The sequence below is a fragment of the Nasonia vitripennis genome, chromosome 5 (genome assembly GCF_009193385.2).
Source record: "Nasonia vitripennis strain AsymCx chromosome 5, Nvit_psr_1.1, whole genome shotgun sequence".
Classification (NCBI taxonomy): Eukaryota; Metazoa; Arthropoda; class Insecta; order Hymenoptera; family Pteromalidae; genus Nasonia; species Nasonia vitripennis.
In genome coordinates this window covers 9,757,422-9,780,335 of record NC_045761.1, presented here as the reverse complement: position 1 = coordinate 9,780,335, position 22,914 = coordinate 9,757,422, and the positions used below count along the sequence as shown (strand labels likewise).

The 22,914-nt window shown below is 41.1% G+C and overlaps 3 protein-coding genes across 6 annotated transcripts in view; 2 read left to right on the top strand and 1 right to left on the bottom strand.

Moving 5' to 3' along the window:
• LOC100124094 (aquaporin AQPAn.G) overlaps positions 1 to 22,348 on the bottom strand; it is a 28,118-nt gene extending 5,770 nt beyond the window's left edge. The window contains exons 1-3 of one of the 2 annotated variants that reach the window (XM_016986305.3): positions 20,998 to 22,348; positions 20,112 to 20,274; positions 1,125 to 1,315 (exon numbers count right to left, since the gene is read on the bottom strand). In XM_016986305.3, coding sequence (XP_016841794.1) covers positions 1,125 to 1,315; positions 20,112 to 20,274; positions 20,998 to 21,162 — 519 coding nt within the window. In that variant the 5' untranslated portion in view covers positions 21,163 to 22,348. The remainder of the gene's footprint in view (positions 1 to 1,124; positions 1,316 to 20,111; positions 20,275 to 20,997) is intronic. The other variant, XM_016986310.3, reaches the window with a different exon arrangement.
• Or191 (odorant receptor 191) lies at positions 12,804 to 14,659 on the top strand. The gene is made up of 9 exons (NM_001190638.1): positions 12,804 to 12,947; positions 13,029 to 13,148; positions 13,239 to 13,353; positions 13,450 to 13,714; positions 13,792 to 13,908; positions 13,990 to 14,080; positions 14,155 to 14,291; positions 14,389 to 14,527; positions 14,609 to 14,659. The coding sequence occupies exons 1-9, from the start codon at positions 12,804 to 12,806 to the stop codon at positions 14,657 to 14,659; spliced, it is 1,179 nt and encodes a 392-aa protein (NP_001177567.1).
• On the top strand, positions 15,354 to 20,865 carry Or192 (odorant receptor 192). Of its 3 annotated transcripts, XR_004227876.1 has the most exons (11): positions 15,354 to 15,497; positions 15,562 to 15,681; positions 15,759 to 15,873; positions 15,962 to 16,226; positions 16,311 to 16,445; positions 16,522 to 16,612; positions 16,686 to 16,822; positions 16,894 to 17,032; positions 17,100 to 18,062; positions 18,151 to 20,003; positions 20,086 to 20,865. XR_004227876.1 is itself a non-coding variant. In NM_001190639.1 (9 exons), exons 1-9 carry the CDS (start codon positions 15,354 to 15,356, stop codon positions 17,148 to 17,150), a joined length of 1,197 nt encoding a protein of 398 aa, NP_001177568.1. The 3 variants fall into 3 exon arrangements, 1 of the variants encoding a protein (NP_001177568.1); XR_004227875.1 differs by having other exon boundaries at positions 18,151 to 20,865; NM_001190639.1 differs by lacking the exons at positions 18,151 to 20,003; positions 20,086 to 20,865 and having other exon boundaries at positions 17,100 to 17,150.
• Positions 22,349 to 22,914: the final 566 nt, after the last annotated feature.

Here is a 22,914-nt window from a genome sequence, read left to right as displayed (position 1 = left end):
CTCTCTCTCTCTCTCTCTCTCTCTCCAGTCCTTAAGTAATCGACGTAACACGAAGGCATTGTCTGCGGGCGCGAAGCGATATTATCTCGATCGGTAAATAGAGAAACTTTTTGCGCTCGCGTACCGCAGAGCCGCAAAAAGCCAGCGGGACTCTGTAATTGAATATTCGTAACGAGACCCGATCTCGCTAATTGAATAATGATACTTTAATCCTACTCGTATACACTATTCGCCGTCTTTGCAAAATCGAACATTAATTTCCGATCACGCTTTCTAGCGATCATCGCGTCTCTATTAATTTCGGGATGTGCAGATATTCTATTCGCCATGTCTTATCTCCTTGGCTCATATACAGCTATACCCATAAACTAATTAATCGCTCATTGCAGTCGTGCCTTGCGAAACGGCTCGTGATTCCTCGCGGTGATTGACGAGCGTCAATATTAATCGAGCGCGATATAATACGAGAGCCGAAAGAAGAGCCGAGAATTGATTAATCGTTCACGCGGCGGTGGGTATAATACGCGAGAGGTTTGCATTAATTTCGATTTAAGCCGAGATCCAAGGGTACCTGTATTTTCTTCTAGAACCTCGCGCAAATATTTTCGCGGAAATTACGTACCCCGTCATCGGTATATTATCCTATACATATCTCCATGCGGAATCTCTTACAGCACTGGACCTAAGTTTCTTGCTACACGCGGAGCTCGCGGGCCTGTGTGTTACACCCAAGTACGCGTCCCACTTTGTTGCGACTACCGAAATCCTTCCCCGAAGTCCCAAGCATATCTCCTTGGACTGCGCGCTGGGATACTTTCGCAACGGGTTAAACCGTGAGCGCAAGTTCTGAAGCGGTGGAGACGCGAAATTTATGCCCCGGGAGAATCGAAGTATACCGATGAAGTACATAACCACTTTGTCAAGCTATTGCAAACCACAACCGGTGTATGTTGTTTTCGTGTACTGTAAACTTCGCTTTAAAGATATCGAAACAGAATTACGAGCTATACGTTCAAACAAACGCGACTTTTATCTCCCTTCTCGAGATCGTATAAACCCACGAAGCGTGTTATTTATCGACTTACCGCGCGTAATAATCGCTATGTATAAGGATAGCTACTCACGTGCGCTAAACTGGCAACGGCGAGACCAAAGGTGAGGGCGATGTGCAAGACGGTGGGCGCGGTGCCCCAGTTGATGCAGGACGCGCAGCCGATTATGACGAGGAGACAGGTGCCTAGAGCCTCGGCGAACAGGGGCACGAGGAAGCCCACCTTCGTCACCTCGTCGATGCCCACGTAGTCCTTAGCGCCTGCTGGAAGCAATGTTTGTGTTTTTTTCAACGTTATACACTATATAGTTCATATGTATACAATGTAACGGATGATAGGCGACAATGACCATCAATTAATTTGCAGAGCGTGTGAAAATAATTAAAACTTGTTAGCGTACAGCGTACTAATAGCGATGACGCTGTATACGAAACGAAAGAGACTTTGACCCATATTTAAATTTGTTTTCGTTCTATATACAGCCTGGCATACACATTACACGGGGCGGCCTATTGTCAAAATATAAATCAACCGGCATTAATCCGACGTCGAAAACAAATATATAATTTGTCTCACATCGGCGCTTTTATTATACCGCGGCGCACACACGCAGATCAGACCTCGCTTATAAACGCCGCTTTTGTGTGTATAATCGCCGGCCGCGATCAAAGATACGTATCAGCCGTATACGCGGTGTCGTACCGCCGCCGCTTGATATAGGATTGATTCGGGGGGTCACGAGGTCGCGCGAAAAAATCTTACGCTCCCCTCGTTTATTATTACGCAATTCGAATATACACATGGCTCTCGATGAGAAGCACGATAAGATCGGTAGCGCGCGACGGGAGAGTGCAAATAATGCAGCTGGAGGGCCTACTGTTGCAACGGAGTATGTGCTCCAAAATTCGGAAAGTTTAACGAGAGCGACGCCGGCTTTTACGGCCGGCTAATGAAAGCCACAAAGAGTATGGTGTTGGAATCAGAGATGTAGAACGAAGAGGTGTACGCCGATTGAGTGAAGGATACGTCGATTTTTTTTACGACCCGCTGTTCGAATCGCCGTGCTTTTGACAGTTTAATTGCACGCTTTGAAATTGGCCGTTATTAGGCTTGATTTGGAGAATTTATTGTTTTATAAGTATAGATGTAAGAGTTAAAGCTCGTGTTTCCGCAATCGTAATTGCGACTCATTAGGCATTGTTACGCGCGGCCAAAATAGTTATAACGAGAATTGCAGCTGCGAGCGTGTATTATTGTAATTAAGTATATAGTCGAGCAAATTTTCAAAAAAAAAAAAAAAAAAAAAAAAAGAACACGGAATTTTTTCGTATTTGATCGAAATTAAACCGTGACATTTGCCGTCGCGTTCGAAGTCTTCGCGCAAACGTTACGCCTATTATAATCGATTACACAGAGCGAATCGTCACCCCGTCTCCAATTGCAGAGCAAACACGAAAAATTTTCCAGCAGCCTCGCAATTTTTTCACGAGAATATTATTCTTTTCTCGGTACGCAAGTGTGTCTCGATTATTGCCGCGAACCGTGACATGGAAATTTCGAGGACTACAACCGCCGGATTCGGAAACTTAACGCGATGCTAATCTAAGCCGCGCGTCGTGTCGATCGCCCGCGACGCGAACGATTTACGAATGACCGCAGTCGATTGCGTTTACTGCGCCCTTATCGCTTTGGATTTAAATTTGGACGTGTATTCGCGAATAATTTATTTTGCATCGCGTTTTCGCGTTCCGAGATTTTTGGGATTAGATATATACTGTAAATATATGTCGAAGTTACAAAGTATACAGCAGTATTATTGATACGATTTTATAATACATATAATCGTGTAAGTCTAAGCAGTTAATCTAACTTGTATAATCCATTGTATCCGCAAAGGTTTATCGGGAAATCCTGTATAACAGCTGCGTTCGCGTAAACCTATCCCATCTGCGACTGACTGACATTTCGAACGAGCTTCCGTATTGTTTTCAAAACAGTTTAATTGTCCGAGTGATTTACACGAATACCTGAAACATCTATTAATAGTCGTATACAAACGGTTCTATCGACGACGAATCAATTCGTTGCGCAAAGAAAAATGTTCAAAATATATCTAGAGAAATAATTGCACTGGAGAACAAAGTTGCGCAAGCATTTCGCGTCTCTTTCTCTCTCGCGAAACAGAAGAAAAATAAAGGGGAAAGAAGCCGAGTACGCGACGGTTGCGGCTGTGCAAACTCGCCGAGAGAGAAGAAAAAAGAACAGGGCTGGCTGGAAGTACTGATCGGGTTAAGGTCGATCCTCGACCGAAATTGCCATCGGATGCTCGCCGCTAATGACCGATAATTGACACTATACTTTTTTCTTCATACTACTTTAATCTCGCTCGTATCGTGACTCTGACACACAACGCAAAAAAGGTGCGATTGCTTGATTTAATTGAATCAATTCGTGTGTCATTTGCAGCGCTGAAATTCGTTAATATTCCTAATTATGATAATAGAATAAGGTTATTTCGCGATTAATTAATCAAGGTGCATATATAGTTCCGAGGAAATGAAGGATACGCTCATTTATTCAGGGCAATTATGCCCGCGCGAACAAACGTTGTGATAAGATAAAGCTATTTGAACGCGGTAAATTATGCACAGTAGTGCTCTAATACAATTGTTGGCGGCTCCCTCGATAAGATAAAAACCTCATGGAAATAGGCTCCGAATTCCTTTCAAAAAACGTTTTAAGAATATTAATCACGAAAATTTCCGATCACCGTGCTATCATAATTCCTAATTCCGCCAAATATTTTCTCAAACGCCGACTTCCCAATCTCATCTACACCTGCGTGACGAATCTATAACGCCGTAATTTCACAGGACAACTAATCGAGCTGTGTTACGTCTTTTTCCGTTGTTTCTCTACGCGTAGTGTTCGTTCGGTGCTTAAATTTCTTTATCAGCAGCGGCGACTGCAGCAGTGCATATTTGCAATTGTAATTTCTCATTTTAGACATTTTTCACATCTGTGTCTTACGATGTGCAGCTTCGCGGCTGTGGCGTTACATTCGTCTCTATTTTTATGCCTCACTTTTTAATGACATTTTTACGATCGAATTCATCATATTGTTTTTCCTACCAGTTGTTAAGGTGGCACGAGCTCACGCGTGCTAACGTTTCTAAAACAATTTCGAGCGACTAATCTTTTATCGCGACCTCTCTGATGAGTCAGAGATGCCTAGCTTTCAGCGCGATTTTCAGTTAAAAAAAAAAAAGAAAACGGCGAGAAATGCGAAAACGTGATTCTGCAACACTCGATTCAAAAATGTTTTGAAAAAAAATCTATGACTAAAGATAATTCGCACAAGCACAAACTCCAAACTCTAAAGGCGCGTATAGGCAACATATAAAGGCAAACGCCACAAACCCTGCCACGATTTGCTCATTTCGCCGTCGAGTTCGTCCTGCTGCTTCTCAAAAAATATTCACACTTCCCGCCGACACTTCCGAAACGCACTTTCCGAAACAGGATCCTCCTCAGAACACTCGGAAGCTCCAGTATATAACTAAAGAAAAAAAACTCGACAATTCGCTTCGACTGTACTCGAGTATAAGGGTGCACCGAGAAGATTTGACAATCGCGAGGGCAGGCGGCGAACTATTGAGTGCGCGAGAGGCAAGTTTCGCGTTATATCGCTCTTCGGCCCCTTTCCTCCTTTCCGTTTCTCTCTCTCTCTCTCTCTCTCTCTCTCTCTCTCTCTCTCTCTCTCTCTCCGTCTCTCGCTTCGCGCTCTTCTCGCGCAGCTATACACAGAACACACGCGGGAGTAGGTGCTCCCCACCTGTGGCTGTTGCTGCCGCTGCTGCTGCGCGGGAAAGACTCGTCGCCAAGGACTATTTGGACTCTAGCCATGTGCGCGAGAGGGAGAAGACCGATGTGAATTATTCGGATACTGAGGTTTCATTCATGAGACTGGCTGCGACGTTATAGGATAGTTTATTTCACTATGATTTCGACCTTACGCGACGGGTACCAGTAATAAAATCCACGATTTTGACAATTTAATTAGCACAGAGCACACATGCATCGGCCTTGAATCGGTTAAATTGAATGAGCGCAATGAAAGAGAAATACAAACAAATCTGTAGATGCTTTAATCAACGGCCCTCGTCTCTCCGCCGCAGCGTCAGAAAAAGGTCAACACCTTTTTTACGCGGGCGGCGGCGCGCTATTAATGAATCTCCCCGCATCGATCATTACCCAATTTTAAAGTCGAGCACGCGCAGACCGCCGCGTAACTGGTATTTTTGGACAAAACTCGCATAACGTTTTTTTTTTGTTTTTTATCTCTTCGTTTCCTTTCTACCTTTCACGCGAATCGATCAGCGGGAGCACGTGTGCAAGATCGAGGCTTCCATGAATCGGATCGGACGTTTATTAAATCCATCTCTTTATCGCGTCAGTTTTAACGTTGCCCCGATGAATCACTATACGAGAGTTGCCGTGCACGATAATATTGAACAAGTGCGTTTTTTTCGATTCCCAGCGCGCCGTGTATAATTACACATACGGTGAGCTGATGGCGCGTTGTGTTGGCAAATGTGTTTTCGGAAAACAGGTCCCAAATAACGTCTCAATGAAGAGCCGTGTCTGGGCGTTGCGTAAGGCCGTGCCTTCTTGAGATAGATAATCATAATTCGCGCGCGCGCGTGCTTGAAAATTACATGCTTCTCCGAGGAGCTGGTAGGCGATGAAAAAGAGATTCGCGCAGATTTCGTCCGCGTGTGAGTGTATTGTGTAAGCTCGCGGCTCTTAATAAGCGCGGAAAATAAAAGCAGAAAAGAAATATCGAAAACTCGAATTTCATATTTATCGCACATTAACGTCTCCTATCAGTCAAAGTGTACACGCCCATCATCGACAAAATACATAATTATCGTGTCAGCGCAAAACGACACATCCTCCACTCCTAATAAATGCGAATCTAGCCCACACACAAGCACACAGAGATTCGTCCCGACAACCTTCTTTTTTTCCTCTCCGCACAGGCACACACACGTGCAATTCACATCAGGACCAATTTTACTTTCGTTCGCTCGACGATAAGCGCCCGGGGGACAAAAGTTCCCGAGAGCGCCGAGACAAGGATAGCCGCACGCACACAAGCCAACGCGGCTCGCGAACTTGAAGTGTCATGTCGAGAAATTGCGCCGAGACGAGAGTGAGAGCAAGAGAGAGAGAGAGAGAGAGAGAGAGAGAGAGAGAGAGAGAGAGAGAGAGAGAAAAGCCGGTGACTCAACGGGGGCCGGGATGAACTCGAGAAATAAATCTCCATAAATTATGTAAGAAATAATTTCGTACACCTCTCTCGCGGCTGCTTTTTGAAACGCGATCAAGGGGAGAGAGCAGCTCTCCTGGGAGGGTATCTGTGTAAACTATTGTTCCGTGGCAGATTGGAGATTATTTTCGGCAGTTGCATAGCACGCTATTATCGGCGTCGGGATCGAAGCTTAAGTGGGGCTTGATTGGCCGAAAATCGGTGGGTCTGATGTCTGGAGTTCATGCGTATGAAAGATGATGTACATTAATGAAGACGGAGCATACTGACACGCGTCGCTGCTGCTGTGTATAAAAAAAAAAATAATTACATCACACAGCGTCGAGCTCCACAAGTGGGATTCGAATTATTATGCTTCGGAGAATACAAGAGCCGAAAAGTCATAGATCACGAAATTGATAGTGCGGGCGCTTATCTCGAGGAAAGATATTTCTCCACTTTGAACACGCGCGCGCGATGACTTAAATTCAGGTGTATCTTATCGCGGGAGAGATCAATCTTCCGAAACGTCGTTTAGGCCCAACTGTCGCTTATAACGCGTGTATCCCGTACACCTATATACTGCAAGTGCAAACTTCATAGAAAAGGTCAGGCTATACCTTATCGCTTACTCTCTAACGTCTATTTTTAGCATCGCTCCTATACCCCCTCAAGACCAAGCGACGTCAAACTGCAATAATAACAGAAAAAAAAAAATATATCCCACAGAGTCATGCAAATTCCCGGATAGAAGACCTCGTAAGGTCGCACGTCCGCAAGTCTCGAATAAAAAATGGACGCGACGAAATCCAAGGCGAGCCGATGTGGTCCGCCGGCGAAATAAGGCCGCAAGCGGATCGAGATAAATCCAAATTCGTCGTAATCTTCCGTCCGACTTACATTACGAGCTTTGACTTGCAATTAGTGTACACATTCACGGCGGCGCCTGCTCGTCGAGTGCGGCGCATCTCCGCGAGTCGATATTTCCTGTTCTGGTTAATAGAATGGCGCGAAGTGACAGACGCGTGGAAAAATTGGTGCAACGATGAAAATAGCTCGAATTGCGAAATTCCGAAGCGATGAAAAACGTCTATGATGTGCGCTGTTGTATCGTTGACGTATGTAGGAGAAAATTCGTTATCGAGAGGTACGTGTTCTCGAGTCCAAACAATAATCGTGTAGCGCTGCTTGAAGAAATTCAAACGTCTTTTGTCGAGAGATCGAAACGCGGAATGCAAGTTTTATCAAGAGGATTCGCATTCTGCACACGATTATATTTGGAACGTCGTAGAAGAAAACGTTCAACGCTGCGAATGTCCAATCATTGCGGAGCAGTTCTATAAACGCGTGTATAATTTCGCATAATCTTGCAAAAAAAAAGGAGACCAAAATATAACGCAACCGGCGAGTGGATTAAAAAAATAATCGGTTCGACGGAAGGAGGAAGGAACGAAGGAGGAAATAACCATAAGCGATTACAAGCTGCTTCCATTAACAATCGAACGGCAATTTCTATCATCATCCTCTTACACAGGTCCTATCCGCTTATGTAGTTCGCAATCTCGACGTTAGCATCGGTTCCCGCAGCGCATCTCCGGCGCAGTAACGAACGATCCGATGACTGGGCGCCAATTTTTTTTTATCTCCACCTCACCGCGCGGCGCGAATTACGACGTCGGAAGAGACTGTATTACGTGATATGTCGCATTTGTACTCGTAAGCACTTCCTCAGAGATGCGCTTGAAGGAGTAAGCCATTGGAATGTTAAATAGATTGACGATAAATATAATGTGTGTGATATTGTTTAAGAACTTAATTTGTGTTATCAAGAGGTGTTTAGATGATAGCACTTGATGCACTCGTCCCTCTTGTTTACTTTCCATCGCATACCCTCACGCAGTGACTCTCTTGAATATATTTGATCCTTCCCACAAAGCAAATATTTTTTCCTCCACATCGAGATTTACGCGCGATACATTGTTGTGCATGATTCACTACTATGTACACAGTCATAACTTGGCAGCCTACCCGATCATTCAAATCGCAGCCATCCGCTGCATACCAAACGCTCAAAATATAACTACACACACAACTCACAAAGTTTATACCGATCATCTCTGTCTCTCGAGCGAAAGTTATAAGACGACATCCCGTGCGACAGCATCAACGATGATGGGGATGTATGTAAGAAAACGGCCGGCCATGAGCGCGACACACGGCTATGCTGCCGTATTGACCGACTTTCAATCATTGCCGGCACTCCTAGAATAATCGGCAATTCTTCTCGGAGCAAACGCTCTGTACTGCTGCGGTAATTAAATGCCTCTTAATTGGGACGGTTCTAACGGCCCCGCTGCGCACTCGCTCATTCTCGGCTGATATACTGGAAAGGGCAGCGGCTTGTTCTCTCTTTTTCTATATACCTTTAGTGCAGTGGCATAGCCTTTTCCAACGATGAGAGAAAAAAGTTTGCATTAGCAGCGCGCTCTCGTTTCAGTCGTACGCGATGAGGCTGTCCGTTTTGTTATGAAGCTTCGACGCGGTGCATTATACGCGTAAAAAGTATTGGATTCTCGGAAAAGGTCTCGATAAATCGACGCCGAGAGACCGTTACAATTTCGCTTATAAAAAGACAGCTCGCGTGCGGAGCACACACCTGCGATGCAAAAAGCCCATCGTCTCTTTCAGAGCTCTCCCTATACAAACAAAATCGGGCGTGTCCTCGATCTTCGCTTCTCCTTTATTCTCTCTCCTCGACTCGCCGACACAATGAACGAGCGAGATATTTTAATTGCCCAAACGTTACGACGTGAATTCACGACGACAGCCGTGTATGTATTATTATGAATAAGTGCGTTGTGTGCCCAAGCGTCTTTTGTTGTCAGCTCTTATCAGTCGGCCGAGTGACGCAACAGTCGTCATCTCGTTCGGATCAGTCTTGGGTGGCGCGATGTAATTTTTTTTTTTTTGTTCGCAAAAATTACTATTTTATCAAAAGACACAAGCATCGGAATACGACAATCGCATCCACACAACGTCAATAGCAATTCGTCACGGTAAAAAATGCGCTTCGCGCGCGCGTCATTAGAAAAATTCTCGCGGTAGCGAATCTGCCGAACGTGACGATTCCAAATCCTCGCACGGAAGAAGCGTAAGACGTTCGCGCAATAAAACTCGTCGCATCTTTACGTACACGCTCGCGGCGCAAGAAGAAGAAAAAAAAGATCGCTCGGCTACTTGGTATTCAGGTGATTCGTTAGATTCCCACGGAGTCCCGCCGGATTTCTATATATGTGTATACACACGCAAACATACAAATAGCGGCGACGACATTATATTATTGTCATCTCGCGGCGTTTTGAAAGAACCCGCGCATTTTCAGGGTCGACGAACGCTCTCGAAAAGTGGTTGCGCATTACCGGTTTTTCTCTCTCGCTTACATACGTTCAGATATGATAGTGTCCCGTATTATTATTAGGATAAAGGTCGCAGCAGCAGTATCATGGGATATATATCATGCTGAGCGAGTTATGGATTTTTTGTTTTCATTGCCGTTTGTTGCCCCGACGCGGCGGCAATGTATATTTACATTTATATCGTAGCCGCTGCACTCGATTGTTTCTTAAGCCTCTTATACGTTTTGTAATGAATTTATGTATTCGTGAGCTATTTGGCTTGTTTTTCGGCCGGTCTTTTTCTCTCACGAGATTTCGCTTTTCGGTGTATCGGTGTAAGTGACATGAGGAATGTGAATTGTGGACATTATCTTTGAAAGGAAGAAACTTACTACAAAACATACTTATATATATATATATTTTTTTTTTTTCGATCTATCGAGGAAACTCTTCCGATACTAAAAACTCGACGACTTTTTTCAGAGCGGAAATACGCTCTCGCGTGGGCTGTACACAGCAGTGAAATGCAAGAAGCGTGCGAACCCAGTGAAAAGTCGATAAATTATTCACGCGTAACGTGCCTGCAGTTTACATTATAGTCCCGCGCCGCTGCTTTACAGAGCAATTGCGAAGGCAAACATTACGCGCGCACCAAAGCGAGGAAAAATCTGTCCCGCAAACTATTCCCACGTTAAAAATACAAGACTGCAGTGTTTTTCCGCTGCGGACATCAAAGGGAATCGAGTAAGTTGCGAGCTTCTTTTGGAATTTACAGGGGGTGACGAGAAACGTAGGTGGAATCGCCTGGGCGGTGGTGAAATCGACGTTGGTCGACATGGATATGGAGAAGAGTCATTACTACAGTCTGGTGAGAAGTCTGATGAGCTTCGTGGGCCTGTGGCCATATCAGGGTCAGAGGCTTAAATTTGGGATGCACTGTTTCATGAACCTGGCAATGGATTATACGTACTTCTTCGAGGTACTTCTGTCCTCGGTTAATTTTAGTTTTGTAGTATCTTATGTTATAAAATCATAGATAATCAAGATCGTCGAAGTTTGAGACGACTACAATTACTTAAGTGCCTACCCGCGATTCTGTTCAACTCGATTTGCATACTGAAGTATCTCTGCGTTATCGTCATGGAGGATTAGGTGAGATCTTAGCATATTGTAACAATTACGCCCTATCTAAAATCACAAGCCGCGATTTATAGATCCGGTTCATCCTCGACAAAATACAGTCCAACTGGCTCCTGTTGAAGGAAAACCACGACGAGCTCCAAACACTACGCGCGCAGGACAAGCTCACGGACGAGGCTCGCAAGCTCAACCTGATCTATGCCGTCTACATGTTCGTAGGGGGTCTAGGGGCTTTTACTATGCTGTCACTCATGCCTCAGCTGTTGGATCTGATATCGCCGCTGAACGAGTCTCTTCCGGTGAGATTCATGACCGAAGGCGAGTACTTCGTAGACCCCTACGAGTACTAATACTCGATCCTGGCGCACAATATCTTCGTTATAGGTACGCTCGTTGTCGTGGTTTTCGTGGCCTTCGATACCACCTTCGTCAGCGTGGTGCAGCATTCGTGTACTTCATTTGTCATTGCTAGGTATGATAGATATACAGTATTGTAGGCGTATTTATCTCTTACTTTTTGTGATAGCGATGATTTGTCATCAGTGAACGGCTGAGGCGTGCCTATGACACCGGCGATTTTGACAGGACAATGAAGGACACTTTCGAGAGATCAGATGTGCGTGGATACCTGGTCAATTTTGTCGTTTTACACAATCGTGCTTTGGAGTTGAGTTCGTTTAGGATTTCCATAATTTTACAAGTTCGTATTGTTTCTGTAGATTTGCCAACCACGTGGAATCGGCTTACTCGGACATCAATTTGTTTATACTCGGATACGCTGTCCTGTCGCTTGCTGCAACGGGAATCCAGGTGAATATACAGCTGGCATACTAGAAATGAACAATATTGAAGTCAGTTTGATACATAAACAAAAACTGATATTTTTACGCATTCAGACCATTTCGAACGTCGATGAAATGATGCGGTTCGGTGTCTATGACTTCGGGTTTTGTTACAATTGGCTCGGCCAGCGACTGACGAACCACAGCAACTGTATTTACAATTCTGCGTGAGTACATCTCGAAAGCGAAAAAACTTTACATTAATTTTCAACAATGTTTTAATCGCTTATACATACGTTTTTAAATTTTTCCAGCTGTTCGTGTCTGTGGTATGAGGGCAGGATCTCTCCTAGATTAACATTGTTGCTACAAATCATTATGCAACGCAGTTTATCTCCCTGTCGACTAACAGCAGGAAAGAATTACAAGCTGTCGTACGCAAACTTTGCATCCGTAAGTGTGCGATTCGACTTTATTTTCCTTATTTTATTAATGATATTGTTTTCCAATTCTGTTGAAGGTCATGAAAATTTGTCGATGTCGTACTTTACGGTTTTACGATCAGTGCAGTAGTCATTGACTTTCCTCCACAATCAGTCTGATTATTCATCCCTATTATTGCGTGATTTAGTGACAGTTGCAAAATAGATGTTGATATTATACGCTATACTCTTATTGGTTTATATAATAACAAAGTTTTTACTAGTAAATATAACATAAATATAACATTACTGAAATTGAATCATTTTTACAAATAGTTTTTAATATTATTGCATGTGGTATGCACAACAACTACTGCGATGATCAAAAGAATAGAAAAGAAACTTTGTTACGGCGTCACCGTGTCTACGACACAGACTGAACGCAATAAACGCAAAAAGTCGCTGTGGAGGGGATGGACAAAAAAATACTCCACACCGACTATTGGATATATTTTTTGCATCAACTATGCAAATAACCCAAAGTTACAGTAACAGCACTATAGTGCGCATGAGTGACTTGCGCTGTATTTCCCTTAAATGCCCATTTAATTATTAATAACCGAACGATGCACACAAATAAAGCTAAACATTCAGTTCTTTCTCAGCCTCAGCGGTGATCGAGTTATCAAAACGCAAGAAACATGGATATTTTTCAGAGTTCTTATTATATTCGCTGCAACAGATATTTAAGTTTCTGCGGACACTGGCCGTATCAAAGTCTTAGAAATCGAATTCGTAATTTCGTCTTGCTGATGTTTTTGATGAGTACTATTTTAATACCTCAAGTAAATTACTTTTCCAACTCAACTGAATTACACCATACAATGTTTGCATAGTATAGGTCAAATGTTAAAAATATTTTGCAGATCATCAAATTTTGGCAGTTGCGACACAATATACATGTTTTTGTTGCTGCGCTACCATCGATGCTTTACTACTGTGCTTTTCTATTTAAAAATTCGTTCAGTATGTTACAATCGAAAGAAGTATGATTTAAATTTACTGTCATGTGTACAATGATTGAATTTAACCTTGTGCTAGTCAATACTTATTTAAGTGTTTTACAATTATTGTAGATTAAAAAGGTATTAGAGAAAATCAAATCTGATTTTCAGCGGTACAAAGACGAAGATCTTAAAATTCTTCACAAGTATTCGGGCCAAGCTAATAAAATAAATACTTTTTATACGGGTAATAAAATTAGATATGGAATTGTTCTCATAAAAATAACGCTCGATTTATAACCCATCGTTTATGAGACAATATTTCTATCTTCATTTTATTTAGTGTACATGTTTATGGCAGTCGGTGGGTACAGTATGTTACCTTTGACTTTGCATGTAATGGATATTGCGTTGCCCAAAAATGAATCACGCTTACCAACCAAACCAAGACTGATAAATTACAACATTGAAGCATTTGACGAAAATATTTTTTTTATTATAATTCATGGAGTGATCGTCGATACGGCAGTTATAGTTTTCATAATAGGTTTTGAAACATTATGTTTTAGTTTTTCGTATCACGTGTGTGCCCTCTTTGTGATAGTCACGTATGTAGTTGTATAATATCAACTTTTAAACTTTTTGTTCATGTTCACGTTGTGCAGTAATTTTCCTTTTGATTTAGAAATAAAATACGAGATTCCATTGATGAAAGGATTACAAGCAAACATTCTGAAGTCGATCAAGATATCTTTTATCGCAATTTTGTTAAAATAGTTATCATGCACAAAGACGCGTTAGAGTTGAGTAAAGAAAAAAAACTTTTATGAAAACCAATTAGAAATATAGTACTAACTAATGCTATTTTTGTTTTGACATGTAGTTTTGTAGATACAGTGGAAACTGCACTGTCTGTTCTTAACTTATTCGCAATTGGATTTGCAATGATGCCTCTTACTATCACAGGATTCGAAGTAGATGATTATATATACATTTACTTGAAATATTGCAAGTTATGTGATTTTTCTTATTATTATTTCTTTTGCAGTTTATTTTGAGCAAAGGTAATGTAGGCGAAATGGCACGATGGTCACTTTTCGCCTTCGGAGAAATCGTTCATCTTTTTTACTATAATTGGCCTGGACAAAAGATAAGAGATCATAGCTTGTGCGTTTATCAGTCATGGTGAGCGTTCAAAAATTATATTGTGTATAATTTCAGTTATAGATCAAGTTTCGAAACATGGTTATAATTTATTTTAATACACTATTTACCGTTTTAGTTATGCTATCGAATGGTACAAAGAAGAAATCCCCGACAAATGCAAAAAGTTGTTGAATCTTATGATGCTCAGAGGTCAGAAACCATGTTCGTTAACAGCTGGGAAGGTGTATATTCTTGGCTTAGAAAATTTTGCGGCGGTAAATTTTGAATGGCTTTGTTGTTTTATAATGTCTTACGGATATATGGATGCTTTGTTAATCATGCTGATTTGTTTTTAGGTAATGAAAGTATCCATGTCCTACTTCACCGTTTTATCGTCGGTAATGTAATCTTAATTTATTTATTTTTTGGTTATCGTCACCTGCAAAAATTGGGTATGAATTTTAAATATTGAAACAGCCTGTAAGCTATATATTTTAATAAATTCTTATCAAATTGCGGTCAAACATTGATTCGATTAGAAACGCATACTTATTTATTGAGATACCTGTAATAGCTTTAGTTGAGGCAGCAAATAGTATTTATAGTTTTAATCAATACAAGGCGTAAAGTGTTGATACTGTTTTTAAACTCATTGAAATCACTTGAAAGAGACTAAATAGTATGTTAATTTTTTTTTAATTTACTTTTTCGCGTTGAAAACCTTTGATTTAATTTATATACAGTTTTCACGGTTAATTTTGTATTGTAAACCAATCTTAGACTTTCTATTCTGTCTACTGAGATCCGTAACCGTTGAAATTCAGAGAATGACAGACTCAGCAAATGACATCTAAGCCCTCTCTAGAAAAGAGGGGATGAAAAATACACAGTTTACAATCGTTCGCATTTTCTATGTTCAAGTATGTAAATAATGTAGTGTCTCCTTTATTCGGAGGGTACGTTTGATCGACGGGTACAACAGCTTCCATTTTAAGCTAAGTGAATTATTAATAATAGCAGGCAGTGGTAGGGAGACAGAAAAAATCTGATAGTTTGCAGATTTATTGCTCGATCAGACACCAGCGCAGGCAAATGTAAGTCATGGATATTCTGAAGAGTTCTTACTACATTCGGTGTAACAAGTATTTAAGTTTTTATGGGCATTGGCCTTACCAGAATGTCATAGTTAAAATTCGCAATCAAATTGTAATAATGCTGCTAATCATGTCTATATTTTTGCCACAAGTATAATTAATATTAGTAATTCATTATTGTCAAATACGTAAATTGTATCAAGCTACTGTTACAGTTCATGAAAATGATTGAAATACGACACTACTTTCACTACTTTATACTAAGCTTACCGTCACTGCTATATTATACACAATTTATAGCGAAGAATGTGTTTGCTTTCGTTGGACGAAAACAGGTTTATTTATATTTCATGATATTCTAAATGATATAGTTTGAACCCAGAACGCTGCTATATTCTTCTCTGTATTGTAGATTAAAAATGTTTTGGATAAAATTCAACAAGATTTTCAAGTTTACAAAGGTGAGGATTTAGCAGTGCTTCACGAATATTCGAAAAAAGCTCAAAAATTCAACAAGTTTTATACAGGTTTCAACTTTTCATTATCCATACACCCTTTGGTTATATGTAAAGTTACTTTAATTCTTAATAATGTAAATGTATTACAATTTTTTAGTCTACATGTTCATGGTGGTTGGTGCATACAGTATGCTACCTTTTACTCTTTATATGCTGGACACTTTTGTACCTTTGAATTACTCTCGATTGCCATACAAACCTAGGCTTGTCAAATATTGTATCACTACTTTTGATGACAATATATTGTTCATCATTATCCATGGGGGTATTGCTGATATGATGGCAATCGTGTTTGTTATAGGTTTTGATACTTTATTCTTAAGTTTTGCGTATCATATATGCGCACTTTTTGTAATCGTGACGTGAGTGAACAATAGCACAAAATATTAAATAGCCAATAATTCGTAAATTAAATTCAAATATGAATTTTATTGTTATTTTTAAAGCCACAAAATTCGTGACGCCGTTAATGATGAAATCGATAGTCAAAATAGTACAATAAACGAATGTTCAAATTTAAGAGAAGACATTTCCTACCGAAATTTCGTAAAAACTATTACTTTGCATAAATACGTATTAACGTACGTTAGTAAATTCAATTTTTACATTTAATTTGTGCAACACGTGTATTATTGATCAATTGTTTAAACTTTATAGATTCATAGATACAATTGAAACGGCATTTTCACCTCTCAATGTCATCTCTATTGCATTAGCGATGGTACCTTTAACTATAACAGGATTCGAAGTAAAGTTTTAATAATAAAATATTATGACTCAGATAATAATCATTTGTATAATAGTGCAGAAAATATTTATAGGTTGTGATGAATAAAGGAAATCCTGGGGAAATGTTAAGATACGCGATGTACGCAATCGCCGAAATGATCCATCTTTTTTACTACAATTGGCCTGGACAAAAGATCAGAGATCATAGTATGCTTATTTACGAGGCTTGGTAAATTATTATAATAATGTATAATTATAAAAACTGTATTGGATTTTTGTGAAATTTAATATGTTTTACAGCTATGCTACCAATTGGTACAGGAAGGATTTCTCTGTAAGAAGTAAAAAAATAATGAATCTCATGATGATCAGAAGTCAGAAACCATCCTATTTGACGGCGGGTAAAATTTACGTTCTTGGTTTGGAAAACTTTGCTGCGGTATGAAGGTTCTTTAAACATTTCACATATTCATATATTTTTCTCAAGCGATTGTTAATTTTTGTAGGTAATGCGAGTGTCGATGTCTTATTTTACTGTATTGTCATCTGTTACGTAGTTTCGAAAGAAATCGAAGCGCCTGAATTTTTTTTAACCATCGGAACAATCTATTATATATTTTCCAAAATACGAAAGTTATTGCGTGTTTTTTACTTAAAACAATAAATAATCGTTGGCATAAATTATTTTCGTTTCTTTCGGGAGAACATTTAGAAAACAAATAATTTGGCCTCTAAACAGAAAAATTAATTTTTTTCATAAAATAATTCAAACGCGACATCGTATACGTGTACTTTCTACTATTGTTCCACGTCAGCGGAAGATGATGCAGAAAATTCCCTCACTGCCTATTACCGTAATTCTATAAACGTATCGCGGAAATAACATTTTTTCTTTCTTTGCTTACACACACGATCAAACGGCTATTACGTAAACACATGAAAATAAAAAGAACACCCCACAAGAGCAGAGCATATCGCGGATATACATTAAGTACACTGCACTTTTCTCGTGCCGAGAGAAAAAAAATTTCTCGAAATAAACGTGTAATTTACGGTGATATAGGGCATTTAGCCTTAAGCACGCGATCTACAGCGGTTACCGAGAGGCGCGGGGGTGGGCGAGCTATATCCGCGTAAATACTTTGTATATGCAGCCTAAAGCGGAATATGCACCGGATATACATTGTTGTTTGATCAACTATGCAAATCGTTCGATGTATTTTCTTAGTTTATTTTCTGCGTTTGTTTTCCGTATCGATGATGTACGTGGCGCTTATTTTCTTTTTCTTTCATCCACGAGGGTGCATTTTTTATCAGGTTCGTATTAGCTGCAGAAGGAACAACAAAGCAAGTATATTTTGATTTAAGTGGGCGAGGTAAGAAGCACTCTGCGGGGTACGTAAGATAATGGGATCAAATTCTTCGCAAGAAACGTTTGCTATTTCGATACAGGCCTACGTGTACTTACGGTAAAGTATAAAAATAAAATCTTGTTTCTCCATACACGTATTGTTGATATAATACTAGTCGATCGTTTACAATTTTCTAATGTTTTAGAAAACTTCCAGAATGGACGATTAGCGAAGCATCGACTCATCGCTCGAAATCATCTCCAGCTTTATAAATTCCACGAAATTAGTCAGACACCTGCTCGTCACCCGCTAAATTGCATTGCGAGAATATAAGCATCACATAATGGGAGCCGGCATTATCTCGCATTATTATTATATCACACGGTTATTTGCCTATGAGATTTTAAAAACGCCGATGACATAGGCTCATTTGCACTACAATGTCCCAAGAAAAATTCATTGCGTTGAGCTCATGGAAAAGCTGCAGTATACCGAAGATATAGCTAGTAATTGCTTCCGAGTTATGGCCAATTATCTGCGTCTTCGTGCTCGTATTTTGCAAGAAGACGCCGCGCGTTTATGTCAGGTTTCTATTTGTCAATCGTCGTTAAACGAAACGTGTTACAACCGTCCAGCCGCACTTACTAAGTAGATGTGTCTTTTTTTCGAATCCGATTGAAGGATTTCATTGCGCGGCTGTTTAATATAATTCGTTTTAAAAAATATACAGGCATGGGTGAATATCACTAAAAAGTGTAAATATTCGAATCGCGTAAACCATCTTACACAACCACATAAACCACCCAAATTAACACCAGGGACCATAACCATCACTTAACGACAGCTCGGAACGAAGTTAGCCTCAATGCATGTGCTCGAAAACAATGCGCGAATTCGACGCTCTGTTAAAGTATACACTACTGACGTAGCTGAGAAACCGTAAAAAGCAGAAACGGGAGTAGCTTCCGTGTCGTTAAATTTTTCCATTGTGTTGCTTTATTGTCTTCGTTTCATGCTGCGATACGCCACCAGAATTTTCCAGCCACCTTCGCACTGCATACGATAAACCGAAGAAGCGACAAGACTTTGTTTCATCTATGTAGGTATATTCATTTTGCGAGCGGGCGAAAATTATCCCGCGGCGGGCGTCCGAGACTCTACAATTATAGGCGAGGAGTATAGATCGTCGCGCGATTGTTCTTAGTGCCAGAGGCTGTTACATGGAAAATTGAGAGCTTGGGACTCTTATCATCTGGTGGTGTGTAGTTGCTTCCGCGAAAGAGGCGATCCAATTTTTCCGATAGCTGCGGCGAATTCTTTAAGATGCAAGCGACGCAATTGTTTAGAGGAAATATTTGTCGGTATCTTCGTTTGATACATCAGTTTGATGTTTTCATTAGAAACGACCGACTCTGGGAACATCGTTTGAACAGAATTTGTATAATAAGCTTCCGGCAATGTAGTTTGAAAGCATTTGTCATTTAATTGTTACCCATCATTCTGGATGATAACGAATTTTCAGAATTTCCCCACCTTGTGTAGGATTGTTCATTTCGTAATACGATGTAAAGAGAGATTTGGGAATTCCGAATGATGGATCTACGATCAATTAATGATGTGATGGTTATCTGAAGTATCCGAAACCAGACTCTAATAGATGTAATTGTGAGACTTTTGTCTTCAAGAAAATATGTATCATAACTTAAAATAAACTTAGACGTACGATTAAAACCCACCCGAACAATAGACGAACAATAATAGCACAATCTCGCACTAATGGCTCTAAAAACACCCTGTTAAACTTCGCTAACGTAATGCAAACTTCCGAGGTGACTCCGAGGAAAACAATGGAAATTAATCCGTACCTCCTTACCAATTTACCTCATCGTTGACGCAAAGGCAATTGTCAATCATTGAGCGTAATCGATGTTTATTTGCTCACTCACTCATCACATGCATGCTTACGATACCCAGAGCACTCGCGGAGAGAGATAGAATTGTCGTGTACGTTCGCGACTCGATTCGAAAACAAGCAAAAATACCAAAGGAGATGCGCAAGTCAGCCCTTATCCTGTTTCTTTTTTGTGTATTTTTAAACGTTCAAACGAATACTGATGTAAAATGTATTGTCTTGTTCAAGCGTAAGAAGAGGAAAGAAAGACTCACGTGGATTTGGTTGGCTCGACTGCTGCTGATGCTGCGAAGACGTCTGGTGATTTGGCTGCTCATTTTCGGGATTGGTCTCAGGCTGGTGCTCGGTGTTCTCTTCCTGATGAACGGGGTACTCCTCTGGAAACACCGTGGATACGTTCATGCTATTGTGCAGTGTCTATAGGAAAAAAGAAAGCAGTTGATGAATCAATATCGTACACTTTGCATTTCAATATCACTATATACAGAAGAACAACGCTATTATGACTATTTTGTTCAAGTTATATTGCACAAGCGATTGTTCAAAGCACCAATAGTTACATAATTCGGCAATTCAAAATTTCCCACGCTTTTTCACACTCCTAATCGTGAACGTAAATCGTTACGTGAACAGCGTTGCAAATCGTTTCTCGGTACACCACCAAGCGCTAACTCTCAAATCATTAATCACTTATGTTGTGCATCAAAATACAGTCAAAAATTAACGTTCACCAATTTCAGAGTGCATGGCTTAAACCAACTGAGGTGTCCACACGTCACAATAAATATAAAGTGCGCTTCTGGCGAATAATGCAATAGACACATGCACGACAAACGTATTTTCAGCGACGATTAAGAAATCCTATGGCGCAGCTGTAATACGAAAGCCGGTGATTACTGTGACTCATGGAGAAAGCAGATCAATGATAAATCCAGTGTAGAAGTGGTGACGACAAAGCTATGGAGATAAAAATAAACAAGCACATGCAGCGAGTTGATCGCGCTATAATTAATTGGTACGTTCTCCAACAAAACGCACACACAGACAGCTGCACAAGTCACAAAAACCTCATCACCTCAACCAGCACAAAAGCCTGCAGCCCTGTCTCTCGTCGATCTGGCCGCTGCAGCGATAACTGACCTTGGGATCGGCATCAACGATCTTCGCTCGTCTGCTTCTCTTACTACTACTCCAGACGCCTCGTCTGCGATGCCGTTGATGCTGATGGCGATCGGCGAAAGCTCGGCAAAAGTCGACCCAGAGCTCGGCTCTTGAGGCCGGACTGGCTACTCCCAGACTGGCCATATCATCAGTAGGGCTTGGATTCGTCAGCCGAATTCAGAGCGGAAGTTCGCCGCGCAGCTCCGCGCGGACATGGCCTTCTATATAGGCTACTGTAACCCCTTTTGTCTGTGCGCTCTGGTATTAGGGCTTGGGAGAGATTGGCGTGACGACGAGGGCGGGTGGAAAAAGCGAGACCTTGACATAGGCGCGCGCTGGATGCTAATGCAGCCGCGAAACTCTTTTATAGCTCGGCTATACTTTCTCTTTAGCTGCTCTATGTGGTGTTTTATGTGCATCGGCTTTTGGATCGACTCGAGGCGTCCCTTTTTAAACGACTGCCTTTGCCTCGATTTTTTTCAGTTATTTCTGGTTTCACAGTTGAGTCGAGCTTTTTTTTCGAAATCGAAACAATCGTTCGCGTAATTCTCGCTGCATCCCACATCGCGCTCTGTTCAGGGACGGTCTTATTATAAAAGCCGGACTACCGCTGCGGCTCGCGTGCCGAGCAGATAAGCTCCTCGCGAACGATTAGCATATTGCACGCTCTCGTGCTCTCTCGCCGATACGTCACACTCTTTAACTACATAGCTTCAGGCTTGATGCGATCGATGAGCCGTGCGTTCAATGGGGCTTTTGTCGGTAGGCCCTTTCAATGGCTATGCCAAAACTTCGGTGAAGTCGTTGGTGCGCCGACAGTGAAATTTTGATAGAGTCTTACAAAGTTGAACTTTCATTGACGTATATATGAATCGAGTTATCAAATTCACCTGTAACGATGCATGGAATATTCGCACTTGACCTCCCGTACATCCATTAGAGCAATAATGACGCGTACACTTTTTGGTCCGCGAGGGTTAAATAATTGCATTAGTATGGAAATTGGATCGCAGATCTATATACTCGCTGGAGTTTTTAGGTCGGCTACCGCGTGCGCGAGAGAATGAAGGAGCGGCGTAGGATTTAGAATGTTTGTTTGAGAGATACGCGATATTGCCGGTGTCGGAGATTTCGTTCGGTCTTTTTATCCACTATCTTTGTTAAATTACAGTGTTCCATACGGTGATGACCGTGATTCTGCTGCTGCGTGATTGGTAATGTAACGGGATGAGATTTGTATGAATAAATAAGGAATAATGAGTGATGCCATTATAATAGTTTTTATGTTTTTTAGATCCTCCGATTGTACACAACCGCTCCGAGGAAAGGATTTTCTACTGGCTCTGAATTTTCACAAATAAAGTGAAGAATAATTAAGAAAAGAAGGCTGTTACCTCTACCTACTGAAGCACCATCATACTCTCTCATCAATGGTACGTCAATACAACACGTACAAATTGCAGATTCAATAAATAAACAACCAAAGCACCTAAACATACATTATACAATCATCCACACACTTGGAGCATTTTCCTTCGTCGAAATCTCATTTCCCTTCTCATGAATATCACGAACAACGTCTCAACTCCACTACAATTCCTGCACTACTTTATGCACTCCAAAAGCCTCGCGCACAAGATCGCATTGACATTCCGCGAGATCGGCGGAACCGCAGTCACGCCATTAAAATACTAACAGCCCACCAACTTTCTATGATCCATCGTTAGATCCTTTACTGTACTGTGATATCTCGCGACGACTGTCAAACGACTACTAAGTATGCTTATACTCCGCGACTGGATGAATGTACTTTTTTTTTCGACGATCGATTCGTGCATGCTGTGCGCTTGGTTGAGGATCCGATGCAGGTGCAGGCGACGATTCCGAGATTGTTCG

Bases quoted from the DNA above. Each gene is read 5' to 3' on its own strand.
- Or192 (NM_001190639.1), top strand. From the start codon at position 15,354: ATGGATATTCTGAAGAGTTCTTACTACATTCGGTGTAACAAGTATTTA. The intron at 15,682-15,758 runs GTTTATTTATAT...TCTGTATTGTAG, and splicing joins CTTTCGTTGGACGAAAACAG to ATTAAAAATGTTTTGGATAA. The intron at 16,446-16,521 runs GTACGTTAGTAA...TAAACTTTATAG, and splicing joins TTGCATAAATACGTATTAAC to ATTCATAGATACAATTGAAA.
- Or191 (NM_001190638.1), top strand. From the start codon at position 12,804: ATGGATATTTTTCAGAGTTCTTATTATATTCGCTGCAACAGATATTTA. The intron at 13,354-13,449 runs GTAATAAAATTA...CATTTTATTTAG, and splicing joins AATAAATACTTTTTATACGG to TGTACATGTTTATGGCAGTC. The intron at 13,909-13,989 runs GTTGAGTAAAGA...TTTGACATGTAG, and splicing joins ATGCACAAAGACGCGTTAGA to TTTTGTAGATACAGTGGAAA.